The sequence below is a fragment of the Salvelinus sp. IW2-2015 genome, linkage group LG23, assembly GCF_002910315.2.
Source record: "Salvelinus sp. IW2-2015 linkage group LG23, ASM291031v2, whole genome shotgun sequence".
Taxonomy (NCBI): Eukaryota; Metazoa; Chordata; class Actinopteri; order Salmoniformes; family Salmonidae; genus Salvelinus; species Salvelinus sp. IW2-2015.
Window position 1 is genome coordinate 35,446,474 of NC_036863.1, and position 17,987 is coordinate 35,464,460.

General features: G+C 42.7%; 2 protein-coding genes across 2 annotated transcripts in view; both read left to right on the top strand.

The window, feature by feature from the left end:
• The first annotated feature begins 3,181 nt into the window (after positions 1-3,181).
• LOC111950946 (protocadherin alpha-2-like) lies at positions 3,182-7,325 on the top strand. The gene is made up of 2 exons (XM_023968902.1): positions 3,182-5,643; positions 7,260-7,325. The coding sequence occupies exons 1-2, from the start codon at positions 3,292-3,294 to the stop codon at positions 7,323-7,325; spliced, it is 2,418 nt and encodes an 805-aa protein (XP_023824670.1). The 5' UTR covers positions 3,182-3,291.
• Positions 7,326-8,374: 1,049 nt separating this feature from the next.
• Positions 8,375-17,987, top strand: part of LOC111950711 (protocadherin alpha-C2-like) — a 33,389-nt gene continuing 23,776 nt past the window's right edge. Inside the window, exon 1 of the mRNA XM_023968524.2 lies at positions 8,375-10,867. Within this exon, the coding sequence (XP_023824292.1) occupies positions 8,519-10,867 (2,349 nt within the window). The 5' untranslated portion in view covers positions 8,375-8,518. The remainder of the gene's footprint in view (positions 10,868-17,987) is intronic.

The following is a 17,987-nucleotide window of genomic DNA, read 5'->3' on the forward strand; positions in this document are numbered from 1 at the left end:
AGGCGTTCATCATGTACCGTTTGGATCTATGCAAACAATGAGCCACTGGGTGGCACTCTAGAACCATCATCTGCCTCACCATATGTGTGAGGATGGAGAATTAATTCAGTGATGTACATGCTGCACTAAGTGTAAATATACCCCAAGCTCTTCTAGTGCACCATTGATTATTGAGTCCGTTGTACAGCTGATAGGCTTACTGTTACTGGATCTGTGGGTCGTGCCAATCATTGTCATAAGGAACACACAGCAGACTATCACATACGTTGACATTGCTATATGTGACTGTTCATGTAGTTCTATTAATCGGTGCCTCTTCCCTCTCTATATGTTTGTGTATCTCAGCTCAGTTGCTCATTAGTGCTCTGATGTAGTTTTGTGAGTCTCTAGTGTCATTCTTCAATAGTTCAGCATTCTTTTTCAGTTCAGAGTTATCTGCATTGAATCTTTTTATCTATTCTGTATTTATGTGGCCTCTCTCTTGGGTCTATAGCTAAGCCCTGTCTCTCTATCCCTCCCTCGTTCTCTCTCTCTTGGGTCTATGGCTAAGCTCTCTCTCCTCTCTTCTCTCTCTCCCTCCCTTTCTCTCTCTCTCTCTCTGGGTCTGTGGCTAGCTCTCTCTCTCTCTCCCCCTCTCTCGTTCTCTCACTCTCCCTCCCTTTCTCTCTCTCTCTCTTGGTCTGTGGCTAACTCTCTCTCCCTCTCTCGCTCTCTCTCTCTCTCTCCTCCCTTTCTCTCCTCTCTTGGTCTTGTGGCTAAGCTCTCTCTCTCTTTCTGCTCACTCTCTCTCTCATTCTCTCTCCTTCTCTCTCTCTCTTGGCTTTGGCAATCTCTCTCCCTTTCTCCTCTCTCTGTCTGTGGCTAATTCTCTGTCTCTGGCTCTCTTCTCTCTCTCTCTCTCTCTCTCTCTCTCTCTCTCTCTCGTCTCTCTTCTCGTCTCTCTCTCTCTCTCTCTCTCTCCTCTCTCTCTCTCTCTTCTCTCTCTGGCTGATGCCTGGCCTACAAAGAGGGAGCAAGAATTCAGCAAGAAACACTACCCACCAATGCAATGTCTATTCCACGTTGTTTCAACCTGATTTCATTGAAATGACGTGGAAACAACATTGATTCAACCGGCATGTGCACAGTGGGTCATAGTGCAGGTATGCTCCTCAGACTGGAGAGGGGCCCCATTCTCCTCAAACTAGCCTGGTAGATATTCTAATTAGCAAAATGAAGGAGTTAAGTGAAAACACACAATAGTTAGGAGTAGGCTATCTTGCTTATACTTCGACAGTGATCGTGTTCCATATGTTCGTTCCTATGTGAGAGTTCTAGATTTGATAGAGATATCTATCCTATGATTGATGAATGATTATAATGAGTAATTGAATGAAGGTCAGTACGAGTAAAAGGGAAGAAACATGCTTGTGTGTGTGTGCGTACGCTCTTGACTGTGTCTGCATGTGTGTGTGACTACAGCATTAACATTGTACGTGTAAGCTATTACACAACACGGGATGAATGATGGCCATGGATGACTGATGGCTATCAATGCCTGATTTTCTATTTACGATGTTGTTTCTATTTAGTCGGGAATTATTCTCAGTATAAAACTGTGTTCTTGTTCTATGGCAGGATGAGTTTCTTGTCTGACTTCTGAGTGCCGCTCCTGTGTTCTGGCTTAACAACCACCCTGACTGTGTATCAGGCGAACTGTGGGAACTGAACGGGAGTAGATGTCCGCTAAAAAGAGTGGCGGTTGGACGGGAGCTCTCCATGGTGCTGAAATCAGACTCCACGTGGTTTCTTTATTTTAAAACGTTTTTGGGCGAGCGTTCTTCATTTGTATTAGTCATATATTGTTTCCCCTTTCTCTTCGACTGACTTTTTACTGATAAAACCGCCAGACATTTGTCTAGTTGGACATCAGAATCTAACACCACTGCACGAAACGTTTCACCGCTTTTCATTCCGCCCTCCTGCAGCCTATGCCAGCTCTTTTCTCTGGAGTCAGTTTACGGGTCTCTTGTGGTCTTTTTTATCATTCAAGTTATTCTCCACACCGTGTCAGTGTCTACCAGCAAAACGKTAATTTACTCAACTCCACCTAGGGACTAGCAAAAAGCCTATTATACACCGACTGTCAGTGAAATTGTAATGAGGTGGCAGACGGTGAGGTTAATGTTTCTCGTTAGGATAGCAACATCATCCAATGTTTTCATTTGGTTCTCTTTCTTTCCGTCACACTGTTCGGATTACCTTTCTGAAAGGATTACTTAACAGTGACTGCATTCGAGAACCGTGAATGGGTTTGGATTGGGAATCTATTTTGGCTGTTGCTTTGTATTCGGGGTGCTGAGTCTGAACAAATTACTTATTCCGTTTCCGATGAGTTAAAACCGGGGACATTTGTTGGGAATTTGGCTAAGGGTGTAAATCTGAAAGTGACTGAACTGGAGGCACGCAGGATCCAGATAGAAACGGGAACATTTAAGAAACATTTTGAAGTACATTTAAACACTGGGGGTTTCTTCAAGCGTTGTCTTTAACAACCTTGTTTGCACTGAAAGCTTGGAGGTTATTGTTATTAATTCTTTACGAATGTACAATGTTGAAGTAATTATACTGGACATGAACGACAACGCACCACATTTTCATGTGAAATCGCAGACTTTTCGGATTGCTGGGCTAACTGCACCAGAAGTTAAATGTCCTCTGCCTGCAGGAGTAAGGGAGCAAATCTACCGAGTCATATAAACTCTCCCCAAATGCCCTTTTCACACTAGACGTGCGTACTGAGGCGGATCGTGGTCCATCAGTAGAGTTAGTGTTACAGAAAACGTTAGACTGAGAGAAACATGCTGCGATCAAGCGCGTACTGACTGCTATTGATGGAGGAAAGCCTCCGAGATCAGGGACCACATAAACAATTGTCAACGTACTAGATGAAAACGATTATATATTATTTCAAAACATATGGTTTACTTATTTGCTATTAAACTGTTTTATTTCGGGCTAACATATGACGCATAGGTAATACGTTTTTTTTCCTCATTGAGCAGTGTCATGGCCGTTTAGTAAGCAAAACGCAGGGTGTCGCTGTAGACCGTGGATATGAAACCTTGATTTCGTTCTAGGGKCCCTCCTTCTGTGGCTATCAGTGTTGTGTAGGCTTTTGTCAGAATAACACACAGTCAGATTCCATTTGAAACGACAGCCCTTCCGCGACGGCATAAGATGTGGTTGTTTTCTGAAATATATGTCTGCTCTTAGAACAGTAGAAGCGTCGGGTGAACAGTGGATTTAACGATGGGCCATTCCGTGCATTGTGGATATCGCTGGATTCCGGTTGTACTGCTTCTTTGCGTATGGGATTTTTCTTCTGGACAGATGATCTACTCTGTCTCAGAGGAGGTGAACAAGGGAACCGTTGTTGGGAATATATCCAAGGATCTCAATCTCAATGTTCAGGAACTGGAGTCTCATATGTTTCAGATTGTTTCCGGCTCTAACAAGAAGTATTTTGATATGAATTTAAAGACCGGGGCTCTGTTTGTGAAGGAAAAAATCGACCGAGAGGAACTCTGTATGACCAGTGAGAAATGTTCTCTAAACCTGGAGATCATTGCACAGAACCCCCTCAACATGTATCGTTTAGAGATCAATGTGTTAGATATAAATGATAACGGACCTTCATTCCCAATAAATGTTCATACTTTGAATATAACCGAATCCACATTTCAAGGCGAAAGATATCCCCTGCCTAGCGCTGACGATGCTGATATAGGGAGTAATACAGTGAAAACATACAAGTTGAGCCCGAATGAACATTTCTCTTTGGATGTACAGAGCGGTGGCGAGCAGAGCGTGTCTGCTGAGTTAGTGTTACAGAAAGCTTTAGACCGAGAGAAACAGGCTGTGATCCAGTTGTTACTGACTGCTGTTGATGGAGGAACACCTGCCAGATCCGGGACATTACAGATAATAGTGAATGTGATAGATGTGAACGATAATAGTCCAGTCTTCAGCAAACAATTGTACAAAGTACGTATAGCAGAGAACATACCAATTGGCACACATTTAATAAAACTGAACGCAACCGATGTGGACTCAGGTGTAAATGGGGAAATCGTTTATTCTTTGATAAGCCACGGAAAGGAAAAAACATTGGACGCATTTCAAATGAACAAAGTGACTGGTGAAATCACAGTTAAAGGAACCATTGATCGCGAGGAGAATGCTGCGTTTGAGCTGCATGTACAGGCCAAAGACAGGAGTGCTAGTCCTCGCACAACGCATTGTAAAGTCTTGGTAGAAGTGATTGATGTCAATGACAATGCTCCAGAAATCTCAGTAACTTCAATGATGAATGCAGTCAGAGAGGATGCAAAATCAGGTACAGCAGTTGGTCTAATAACAGTATCTGATAAAGACGGGGGTGTAAATGGAAAAGTACACTGTAAAATAGTAGACTCTGTTCCATTCAAATTGCTGTCCTCGTATAAGAACTATTATTCGTTAGTGGTAGATGGATCTCTAGATAGAGAGACTACTTCCCAGTACAATGTGACCGTTATAGCTACAGATGAAGGCATCCCACCTCTCTCCAGTAACAGTGTCATTTCTGTTTACGTCGCTGATGTGAATGACAACGCGCCTCGCTTTTCAGAACCTATATTTAATGTTTATCTAAAGGAAAATAGTCCCGTTGGAGGGCTTATTGCCAGCTTGACTGCCCATGATCCAGACATGAATGAAAACACTCAGATGTCTTATTCGTTTTTAGAAGGCAATAATGGCAAACCCTTGTCTACAATGATAAACATAAACTCATTAACTGGTGAGATTTATAGCATACAGTCATTTAATTTCGAAGAAGTGAAAACATTTCAGTTCCACGTTCAGGCCACAGACTCTGGTGTTCCTCCACTAAGCAGCAACGTCACTGTCAACCTTTTTATCCTGGATGAGAATGACAACAGTCCTGTGATTCTCCCGCCATATTCTGACCACGGCGCCGTTAATTCTGAGAACATTCCCTATTCTGCTGAAGCAGGATACTTTGTGGCCAAGATCAGGGCTGTAGACGCCGACTCTGGATATCATGCGCTGCTTTCTTATCACATKTCTGAACCAAAGGGGACCAATCTCTTCAGAATAGGAACCAGCAATGGAGAAATACGGACTAAGAGACGAATGAGTGACAATGACTTAAAAACTCACCTGTTGGTCATTCTGGTGTCTGATAATGGAGAACCTTCCCTGTCTGCCACTGTGTCTATTGATGTTGTGGTCGTTGAAAGTACAGGTGACACGCAAACAACTTTCAGACAGCTGCCTGTGAAGYAGAAGAGTTTCTCAGATTTAAATCTGTATCTGCTCATCGCCATTGTGTCAGTATCAGTGATATTTATACTGATCCTCATCAGTTTAATAGCTGTAAAATGCCACAGGTCAGACGGCAGTTTCAGCAGGTACAGCGTCCCAATGATCACCACGCACCCTGACGGGAGCTGGTCTTACTCCAAATCTACCCAGCAGTATGACGTGTGTTTTAGCRCCGACACACCAGCGCCGTTTCCACCTGCTGATGGTGAGCTGGTCAGTATTAATGGAGGGGACACTTGTCAGAGGACGCGAACTCTCCCTAACACAGAGAAGGTAAGGGCAACTATTCATTTGGCTTTTTTTCCATTGCGTTGTCGTTTATTTCCCACTGAAATATTACTATTATGTTGCTTGCACTTTGTAAATATTTTCTTAAATATGTTAAAAAAAATCTATCGCACGAATTTAAATCCATTTTTACTACTAAGACAGTTCAAATGGTATTGGTGCGGTTTTGGTTAGCTAAAAAGAAGCTCAAAATCAATACGGTACGCTGTTAGGCGTCTCTGTTCAGCACAATGGACAGCGACATACGGCTGCTTTGGTTAGTGTCAGTCTCATTCCTGCTTACATGTTTTCTCGATTAAATTGATGCATTGTTATTAATAGTCTCCTCTATTATATACATATACCAACCTGTCGAAATATAGTAGTTCAGTTGTTTATTGTAGAAGCAACAATGGAGCATTCAGATTTATTTTAAACTGCAAAAGCAACTATTTATATAGCAGGGTTGGCTGGCCTTCTCTAGTCACTCGTAGGCTCAGTCACCAGTATACTTATATTTACAAAGCCATTTTGGGTTACCACCATTTTATTTGGCCATTTTTATTCTTCATAAATGTGGTGGGTACTCTCTTCGTTCGCAGGACTTGATCCTCCTAACGGTTCCAAATGTCCGAACTGAATTTGGTAAAATAAAAAAAAGGCTTTCATGTACTCTGCGCCATCGGCTTGGAAGGCCTTACAAAATACTTTTAAACTGGAAGAACTTGTCCCGATTGGGTTTTTTAAATTATTGATGAAGGATTTTGATGCTGATTCCTTAAGCTGTCAATGTTTTTAATTGACTGTTTTATGATTGTCTTATACTCCTGTGAATTCTATGTTTTTTTTTACTAGATTACCTGTAGTTTTTCATGTTGTCTGTCTATAATTGTTTGATGACTTGGCGCTGCCTATCTTGGCCAGGACGCTCTTGAAAAAGAGATTTCAAATCTCAATGAGCCCTTCCTGGTTAAATAAATAAAAAACCAGTCTGTGTACACCATAGCATGTCTAGCCATGCTGGTCATCTGCTGTTTGGCACGTTGGGCTAAGCGAGAAGATACATTTTGGAAGAAAGTGTTGTTCATTGGATCAATTTGCTTATTWGTTTATTTGTTTGTTGTGTAGACACCCCTCATGTTAGATTCTAACATCGTGAATAACTCAGATACGGCTGTGTTATTTTCTAAGAGCGCAGTAAGAGCACTTGGTGTCGCTGTAGACCGTATATTCAGCTGACAACTATGTGGGGCTCAATTCCTCCCCTAACTCCCACTGCTGAAGGTAGAGTCAGGGGATCCACTTTAGATAGGCATGTGTGTAGAAACAACCGTGGTACACTAGAGATTTGTCTTATACAACGCGATGTTAGCAATATTATGAATCTACTGTAATCAACTCACAGAAGGCCTATGCATGGGCCTTTCCGTGCATCGTGGATATTGTTGGATTCGGATTCTGCTGCTTCTTTGTCTATTCTGTCTCKGATGAGGTGAACAAGAGAKCCGTTGTTGGGAATATAGCCAYGGACCTCAACCTCAATTTTCAGGAACTTGAGTCCCATATGTTTCAGATTGTATTATGTTGTGAACCTAAACACTGGCGTCCTATTTGTGAATGAGAGAATCGACCGCGAGGAGCTGTGTGAGAACAATCTGAAGTGCAGGCCATTACGCACAATCATCTGAACATTTTTCACGTTGAAATACTGGATATAAATGATAATGAACCTTCTTTCTTGGTAAATTCACTGGCATTAAATGTTTACGAAAACGCTGCTGCGGGAGAGCGATTTTTCTCCCAGTGACTGAGGATGCGGATGTGGGCAGATGTGGCCAGTATTAATGGAAGAGATACTTTTCAAAGGACAAACTATGCCAAACAGTGAGAAGGTAAGGACAACTTTTCATAAGATTTTTCTTTTGTCATTGAGTTTAGATGTATTTTTTTTTACTGACAAATTGTTATCATTTTGCATGTATATTCTACACATTCTTCTTAATTTGAATCCCTTCTAACTTGACGAGAGAGTACAACTTGGGTATGTTTAGGTTAGGTCAAATCCAGCTTTAAATGCTGAGGTGTTTAGCGTTTCAATTCTGCTCTATGAACTGCGACATACGATTAATTGCTTTGGTTTTTGTCAGACTCATTCATACTAACATGTTTACTAAATTACGGTTGTTCCGTGTTCTTTTTTAACCTGTCAAAATAGTATAGTTGTTGGTGTTGTTTATTGTAGAAGTAACAACCAGTATAMACATGCAAATGCAGTTGCATCATTTATGTAAATTATTATCAGCAGTCTCATTACTGACAGGGGTAGTTTCGTAAGCCATTCGTCCAATAATGTCATGTGCTAGCAAGTCTCTCACTCTACATTATGTACTTGGTCATGTTTGCAATGTCGCAGAACTCTTAATCGTTTTGGATACTCATGCGTAATTACGCATGACCATCCCAGCTTTTTTATAGTTCGAAGATGCGTTCTTGTTATGGTTTTATCCTTTTACTTGAAATAGTACTCTTTAAAAGGTAGATTTGGCCGAATTGGTTTGTTAAGAGTCACGGTGGTGTAATTGACACATAGCAGACTCGTTTTGTCAATAGTATTTATGCTGTATCCTATACATACAGAAAACACAGGATGTCGCTGTTGACCATGACAATTATTAATAGGAGGAATAATGCTGGACTCCTCCTCTAGTGAATACTAAAAAAGGAATCGAGTTGAAACCAGTGGTTTGTTTTGACAGGAGAGGGAAAATATAGTTTGTCCGAATCACTTTGGTTGTACTAGCACGGACTAGCAGAGCCAGCATTAGGCTATGTTCATTTTTTCCCTTTGAGTATTGTTGCAATAAGCATTACTTGTACAACGATGGGCCTGTGTGACCACAGAAGACGTGTTTGGATAGAATATCTTCTGCTGCTTTGTTCATGGGGATTGTGTTCTGGACAGTTCGTGTATTCCGTCTCAGAGGAAGCAGGTAAAGGCACATTTGTTGGAAATATCGCTAAAGACCTAAATCTAAATTTGAGAGAACTGGTTTCGAGAAAGATTCACATTGTAACGGGATCCGAAAGGAGGTATTTTGATGTCGACGTGAAGACAGGTAATCTTTTTGTCTATGAGAGAATTGACCGGGAAGCCGTCTGCTCAAASTCAGTTAAATGCTCCATTGATGTTGAGGCGATATTGAATAATCCTATGCATATCCATCGTATTGAAGTAAACYTTGTGGACATAAATGACAACCCGCCATCGTTTGCGGAGCGCATTCATGTTGTCAATATGACTGAATCCGCCTTTCCAGGGGACAGATTTCCTTTACCGTTRGCCAGTGATTCGGATGTTGGAAGTAACTCTGTGAAAACCTACAAACTGAGTCTAAACGAACACTTCTCTCTAGATGTACAAAGCGGCAGCGAGCAGAGTGTGTCTTCTGAGTTAATACTACAGAAAGCTTTAGACCGAGAGAAACAGGATGTGATAAAGCTTGTACTGACTGCTGTTGATGGAGGAAAACCTCCACGATCCGGAACTCAACAGATAGTAATTCACGTAATAGATGCCAACGATAATACTCCGATTTTCTCCAAACCTCTCTATAAAGTGCAGGTGTCAGAAAATGCTGCATTTGGAACTTTAATTCTAACTTTAAACGCAACAGACTTAGACGAGGGGGTGAACGGTGAAATCGAATACTCATTCACTGGGAAAGGAGAAATGGGCCCACAACATGTCTTTCAACTCAACCAGCATACTGGTGAATTAACAGTTAAAGGGCGTTTGGATCACGAGGAAAACCCCGCGTTTGAAATCCGTGTACAAGCAAAAGACAAAGGTAATCCACGAAGGAGTGCCTATTGCAAAGTCATAATTGAAATACTTGATGTGAATGACAATTCCCCAGAGATAATAGTGACGTCACCCCCTGTCGCATTGAAGGAGAATGCTAAGAAAGGAACAGTTGTTGCGTCAATAAATGTCCGTGACAAAGACGGTGGGAAAAATGGACTCATCAAGTCCGAAGTAATCGGAGATGTTCCTTTTAAATTACAGTCGTCTTATAAAAACTATTACTCTTTAGTTGTAGACGGGCCTCTGGACAGAGAGAGTGCATCTCTTTATAATGTAACTATTAAAGCCACAGATGAGGGGACCTCACCTCTCTCCAGCACTAGTGTTATTACTGTACACATTTCTGATGTGAATGACAACGCGCCAAGCTTTCCAGAGCCCATWATGAACGTGTATATCAAGGAGAACAGTCCAGTGGGGGTTCGTGTTGGCAGCGTGACAGCGAATGACCCTGACATCGATGAAAACTCTAAACTTACTTACGCACTATCGGGACGCAATGACGCACATTTATTTTCGTTTGTAAACTTAAATTCTCTAACTGGTGAACTATACAGCTTGCAGTCATTTAACTACGAGGAGTTTAAAACGTTTGAGTTCCACGTTCAGGCCACAGACTCTGGTGTTCCTCCACTAAGCAGCAACGTCACTGTCAACGTTTTTATCCTGGATGAGAATGACAACAGTCCTGTGATTCTCCCGCCKTATTCTGACCACGGCMCCGTTAATTCTGAGAACATTCCRTATTCTGCTGAAGCYGGATACTTTGTGGCCAAGATCAGGGCTGTAGACGCCGACTCTGGATATKATGCGCTGCTTTCTTATRACATATCTGAACCAAAGGGGACCAATCTCTTCAGAATAGGAACCAGCAATGGAGAAATACGGACTAAGAGACGAATGAGTGACAATGACTTAAAAACTCACCTGTTGATCATTCTGGTGTCTGATTGTGGAGAACCTTCCCTGTCTGCCACTGTGTCTATTGATGTTGTGGTCGTTGAAAGTACAGGTGACACGCAAACAACTTTCAGACAGCTGTCTGTGAAGGAGGAGAGTTTCTCAGATTTAAATCTGTATCTGCTCATCGCCATTGTGTCAGTATCAGTGATATTTATACTGATCCTCATCAGTTTAATAGCTGTAAAATGCCACAGGTCAGACGGCAGTTTCAGCAGGTACAGCGTCCCAATGATCACCACGCACCCTGACGGGAGCTGGTCTTACTCCAAATCTACCCAGCAGTATGACGTGTGTTTTAGCTCCGACACACCAGCGCCGTTTCCACCTGCTGATGGTGAGCTGGTCAGTATTAATGGAGGGGACACTTGTCAGAGGACGCGAACTCTCCCTAACACAGAGAAGGTAAGGATAACTTTGAATAAAGCTTTTTTTTGTCATTGAGTTTAGATAAACGTGAGCCTTTTTWACTATTCACAAGTTGTACTGGGTCTGTTACTCTGTTTTATTAATTCACTGTTCATGGCTTTGGGTTTTATCAAAATGTTATTGTTGGATGATCAATTGACATTGACATTTTCTTCAATTGTGAATTGAAGTCAAATTTCACAACAGCGAATGCTGCTTCCTCAAACGTAGCGTCTGTAGCCTACGGAAGTCGAGTATAGGCCTATCCCAGAGCCACCGAGCTGGACAGCAGAATCCGTGCTTCAGCACCACGACAGTGGAAAACAGCATCAGTACTGCATGCCTATTTCAGCACCACATGTGTGGAAAGCAGCATCTGTACTGTGGTAAAATATAGGCCTATTTCAGCACCACTGGTGTGGAAAGCAGCATCAGTACTGCRTTGCGTTCAGTATGACCCAACATTTTGCAACATTCAAATGGAAATATGTAATGTACAACAAAGATGCCTCTCCGATGTAAAGAACAAGGAATCATGTTGGCTCTATTCATGGGATTTCTATCTACAACATTCAACAACGTTTGGATACTGAACGTGGCCCTGAGGTACAGTACAGGTCGAAACGTCAGTCATCTTTRCGTGTCCTGTACAATTGATTAAAATGAACAAAAATCAATTAATCTCTGCCTTTTTTTGTCGAGTGCTCCAACTCTTTTTTTAACCTCAAATTAGACTTTTTGGAACTTTTTCTTGATAAGCCATTCTCATAATTTTTTCCCGTTGATGTTGCTGCGGACCCTTCCTTTCCTTTGTTTTCTGAAGCACGAAGGCACACTTTCAACTCTATAGCATAGGCCTATTTCAGCACCACCGGAGTGGACAGCGACATACAGTATACACTGAAGTCGTGTATTGTCCTATTTCAACACCACCGAGCCACACATCRGCGTTCCTCGCCCTTCTGGTTTACTGATGTTCCTCAAACACAGATCATCAAAAGCTCAGCCTTTCCATACTTGCAACATTTATATAGGCTTTAAGATGATATTGGAGATTATATGTTACACAACTTCACTGAAATGAACTTTAATCAGTTCAGTTCCAGATAAATGGGAAAAACATCATAACCTCACACTCCCATTGATCTCCAATGAGCTCTGATGTGTGTCATTTCTTTAGCTGGGGTATTATGAACTAGGGTGGTGAAAGACTGTGGTTCGCTGAGGCTCATTATGCTAGTGATACTCTTTACACATATCTGTCGAACAGCTTCAATTGGAATCTCACATTTAACTAGTGTAATTAGGATTAATATGAATGTAGGGTTTTTATTGTTATTAACCTGTTCATCTAAAGTATAGTATAATCTCAATGTCAGTGGGTCAGTTAATCATGTAGGTTAATCATCATAGAATCATTGCTATGCTCTCACGTGCCCATTATCTGTCTCTGTGCATGGCCCCTGTGGATGGGCCTGTGCGTAGAGACGGTCACAGACGGTCCTGCCTGCCTGTTTAACTCACAAGTTAACCTCCATGCTATCATGTTAACCTTTCTTTGCACTCTCTGTGTTTGGTCTGTGTCCGTCACAGCTTGTGTAGCCATTTCTCCACAGTCTCTCTGGGCAGAGATCATTTTGGCTCTCATTGCATAACATCTGATGCTTGTGTATCTCAAACGTACATGTACACCTCCCATTGACATCAATGCATCACTTCAGCATATCTCACGCATTCGGCCCGTACATCCTGCAGTGTTTGTCCAGCGACTGCATTGCGTATATTTTATGCCACTGTGCCTCGGAGCTCAACTCTGACTGTGTGTTGTGGTTCTCACTGAGGATAGGAAATGATAGCATGTTTCTGTAATGCCGTCCCACGGGTCAGTTGTGCATGAGTCCTTGACAGAGGACATGGATGAGTCCAGCTGTAAATGGGTCAAGCCTGTGGTTCCGCCTGGCCCATCTGGCAGAGYCAGATACATGGATTAGAGGCTCCTGGGTCCTCCGGCCGGAGCCCTGGAGCAATCCCACCTGCATTATGTGTGGAAGGCAGGAGGATTCACGCTCACTGCTGCACTGAGAGCGATACCACAACTTCAGGGAGACACGTTCTGGCTAGAGCCCTGCTCCCCTCTCTCTGTCTCTCTCTCTCTGTTCTCTCTCTGTCTCTCTCTCTCTGTCTCTCTCCTCTCTCTGTTCTCTCTCTCTCTCTCTCCTCTCTCTCTCTCTCTCTTCTCTCTCTTCTCTCTCTCTCTCTCTCTCTCTCTTCTCTCTCTCTCTCCTCTCTCTCTCTCTCTTCTCTCTCTCTCTCTCTCTCTCTTCTCTCTACTTTTCTCTCTCTCTTTCACATGCTCTCTCACTCTCTCACATTTGCTTTCTTTCTTTTCTCTCTGCCATTTTCACAGATGGCAGAGTGTCTTGTATCACCATATTACAGCAGGCTCTCATGAAAAGTGTGGTATACTAATCCTTAATAATATTTTCTCAAACTCTTTGTAAGTGCTTTTAGAGGCAGACTGAACCAGTTGAGGGGATTGATTCTCGTTATGCTCCTGTTTAATCACCTACTCCCTGAGAGCAGGAGATTACATAGAGCCCACCTCTATGTTGGGTGGCTGGGATAAGGATTCTGATTAAGGACTGTTTTTCACTTGTTTGTTTTACAGATTACGTGTGTGTCACACTGAGATGACATATCTCATAAAGGGGCTGTGTATGTAGTTTAATTTTTAATGTTGTACCTTTTATCCTGTCTTAGCTGAAAGTGTATGGTACAGCATTATCGTGTGATTCCATTTCCCCAGTCCACTCTCTGAGCTGTTGATAGATAACACTACTCTGGGAGTCAGAATACTGGTTCTCTGGGACTCCACAGGGCCAATTACTAATACTGCGTTATAAGCCATATTCAAACACTGTTGTTCCGATAGCGTCCCAGTAATACTGAGTTTCTTAACTTTGCCTGCCTATAGTTAGTAGTGCTGTAGGGATGTCTCAGGAAGAGAGATGAACAATTCCCTGCAGTGCAGCAAAGACAGAGGAGAGGGGACGGAAAAGAGAATAGGAGCGACAGGATGTCCTTTCATATKTTTTTCTTTTGTTTGTACCTTAAGCAAGCCTGCTCCAAACGCCTAATGGAATTCAGGAAGAATTGTACATTCATATTAATAGACTCATATATTTGGGAACATCTGCGTTTAATTTATGCTGAGAACGGCAATAACGAGGGTGTGTGATGTAATATGCAGAGTCACACACACACATTTGCTTGCAGGCTGTGCAGGATGCCTGCCAGTAATATTCTGCTCCATGTTTCTCCACTGCACCACTGAAGCCAGAGCTAGGGCTAATCCTGGGGAAAAGGTGTGGCCTCGGCTCACACACACCGTCACATGCAGGTCTCCCTCTCTCTTTTCTCATCCCACACCCTGTTGTATTGTGTCTTTCCCTACTTCATTTTCTTCCTTTTTCCCTATCTTCTCTCTCTCTTTTTGTCTTCTCTCCCCTCTGCGTGCTACATTCCCTGTGTATTGTTTGGACAGATGATTCACAAATGTCACCTCTTCTATCATTCCTTCGTCTCTTCATTGTTCAGCAGGGCCAGTTTGGAGGCAGCGGCATGCCTCTTACCTGGCCTCAGCAGTGTAACACACTACTCTGGCTTTAAATAACTGCACAGTCATGAACAGTGAAGCTCTCAAATTCACAATCACAGTCTACTTCATTATAACAAATATAATCCACCCAATCTCATACTGTGCGGTAGGAGAACATGCTGTTTGGCCAATCTAAATGTTCATTTTAAGGTACATCTAAAATGYTAATCCGTAGCCYTCTATCTGTCACTATACAACCATCATTAGTCAACCCACATCTATTACTRGTATCACATCCAAAGGTCAAAGGTCACGGACCAAAACCAAGAGCATAACATCACTACAGATCAGATCAGACAACCTGCACACCAGTGGAGGCTGCTGAGMGGAGGACAGCTCATAATAATGGGTGGAACAGAGCAAATGGAGTAGCATCAAACGCATGGGTTTGATGTATTTACTACCATTCCACRTATTCCGCTCCAGCCATTACCTCCAGCCGACATATATATTTATTGTTTTCAATKCCAGACCCCCGTCCCCGCAGGAGGCCTTATGCCTTCTGGTAGGCCGTCATTGTAAGTAAGAATTTGTTCTTAACTGACTTGCCTTGTTAAATAAAGGTGAAATAAAATAAAATAAATGTGATGTGTTTCTAATCATGTCCTTGTCTTCTCTAAGATGTACAGTATGTTATTTCTTATGCATGGCTATAGCTGCCCAGGCTATAATAATCTAGTCTTTCTATCAGTCCGTCTCTGAATGGCTTGGTTGGTATGTTTCTGCTGAGGGCTGCAGGTGGCAGACCAAGCCAAGCTGAGATTTGTGTGAGCCTGCTAGCACAAGCTGTTCACTGGCGCCCTCTGTTTGTGTACTGGTGGTAGTGGAAGGTGGGATGATGGGAGTTTTCTCTGGCAGAGTCTGTAGGAGGCTCCTATTTGACCTGTCTTACTCAGCCAAGAGATGTATCCATTAGAAACCATCAGTGCTTGACATGATTTGTAGAGGTAATTGTTTTGTATGTGATGTGATGTTCTCTTTACCTTAAAGATAACATCACAAAGGGAAATCAGTCAGTGTGTCAAGGACCTCACAGAGGAACATTTATTTTGTTCTTTGTATTGTTGACTCACAATATTGAGGGTACAGTGCACACTCACTGTCTCTCAATCACGATATAACAGTAACTGTTGACAAAATAACATGACAGAGGATTCTCACCCACAGACATACACTACCGTTCAAAAGTTTGGGGTCACATAGAAATGTCCTTMTTTTTGAAAGGAAAGCACATTTTGTACTTGTCCTCTTGCTCAGTTGTGCACCGGGGCCTCCCACTCCTCTTTCTATTCTGTTTAGAGCCAGTTTGRGCTGTWCTGTGAAGGGAGTAGTACACAGCGTTGTACGAGATCTTCAGTTTCTTGGCAATTTCTTACATGGAATAGCCTTCATTTCTCAGAACAAGAATAGACTGATGKGTTTCAGAAGAAAGTTCTTTGTTTCTGGCCATTTTGAGTCTGTAATCGAACCCACAAATGCTGATGCTCCAGATACTCAGCTAGTCTAAAGAAGGCCAGTTTTGTTGCTTCTTCAATCAGAACAACCGTTTTCAGCTGTGCTAACATAATTGCAAAAGGGTTTTCTAATGATCAATTAGCCTTTTAAAATGATCACTTGGATTAGCTAACACAACGTGCCATTGGAACACAGGAGTGATCGTTGCTGATAATGGGCCTCTGTACGCCTATGTAGATATTCCATAAAAAATCAGCCGTTTGCAACTACAATAGTGATTTACAACATTAATAACAATGTCTACAATGTATTGCTGATGAATTTGATGTTATTTTAAATGGACAAGAAAAAAGCTTTTCTTTCAAAAACAAGGAAAGTTCTAAGTGACCCCAAACTTTGAACGGTAGTGTATAAGTCAGGAATTTCTCACTCATTCACATTATAAGGGCTCCCGGGTGGTGCAGCGGTCTAAGGCACTGCATCTTAGTGCTTGAGGCGTCACTACAGACACCCTGGTTCGATTCCAGGCTGTATCACAACCAGACATGATTGGGAGTCCCGTAGGGCGGCGCACAATTGGCCCAGCGTCGTCCAGGTTTGGCCGGTGTAGGTCGTCARTGTAAATAAGAATTTGTTCTTAACTGACTTGCCTAGTAAAATAAAGGTAAAATGAAGAAAAGGAAAACATTAAAATGATAGGCTAAGGCGACTCGTCTTGTGTGGAAAAATAGTGTTTCTCTAGGAATTGTTATGGCTTCCCATGCTCAGTGTGATATGATTAGTCACAGTTTCAGTGTGAGCGTTTGAGAGAGATGCTTGACCCATTTGGATCAGTGAGTCAGAGCAGAGAGAGGATACTCTGGCTGCAGCTGATGAGGAGGAGCTGTGAGGTCATCAGTCATCACCCAGAGCCGTCTGATTACACCAGAATGCACAGAGGAGGGCAGTGAGGTCATCAGCCATCGCCCAGAGCCTTCTGATTACACCAGAATGCACAAAGGAGGGCAGTGAGGTCATCAGCCCGCTCCAACAGCTCTGGTACTGGATCAGAGTTCAATGGGAGGAGAGTTGGGGTTATCATTCATAGCTCAGGGCTCCAGGACTGAAACAGGGTGTGGTAGGATGTACAGTAGAAATGTTTGTGCATTGGCACAGAGACACAGACACAAATTAGCAGTCATTCTCTGACTCAAGCCTTCCTGGTTTCCATTACTATGTCATACACATCTAATTGACCTTGGAGATGACATGATGCAAGTTTCTGAAATTCAACAGTTACATTCACCTGCTGCCTCATATTRTGTGAATGCCAGGATTGATCTCCTTGTATAAAGTCCACCACCAGCTAGTTTTGTACTGTTCAGGTTATTGTACTTAGACAAACCAATCTCTCAAGCCATTGGAGCCTGGGTTAGGGTGTAGTTGATGGCTAAGCTTCATGTCAATTGTCACCTGCTTAATGTAGATACAGTATATCATGACACAGACTTAGAAATGAATAGACCTGACTTGCTCCTCTAACATATTTAGGTTTTGGGATGGACAAGGCAGACATCAGCAGGCACTATGAAATGTGCACAATGTTGGGAACTCATACAATACTGCAGTGAGTCATGGACACTAGAGGGCACCCACTGTCACATCTAGTCATGCTGTTTCTGTGCTCAAAAGCTTCAGCTGGAGGCAACAGCAGTCTCCGGTCGCAGCTTGAGAACAAGAGAGGAGGGAAAGAGAGATAGATGGATAAATAATTGGAACGAGTGAGGGGATGGTGTCTGATAAAGGGAGGAGTAGAGAGAGGGAGATGCCGTTTTGAGTGCAGTTAGAAAGAGAGGGTTTGTCTTGAGTGTCCCTGTTGCAGTGGAGCCTGCGGCTGGCTGTGTGTCCGCAGTTGCCCTTGCCGAGGGCGCTGTTCTGCTGTGCTGTGGTGGGGGCTGTCTGTCTGCTCTCTCAATTGAGTGCACCTCAGCTGAAATCCAGCACACTTACATAAGCGAGGAGGTC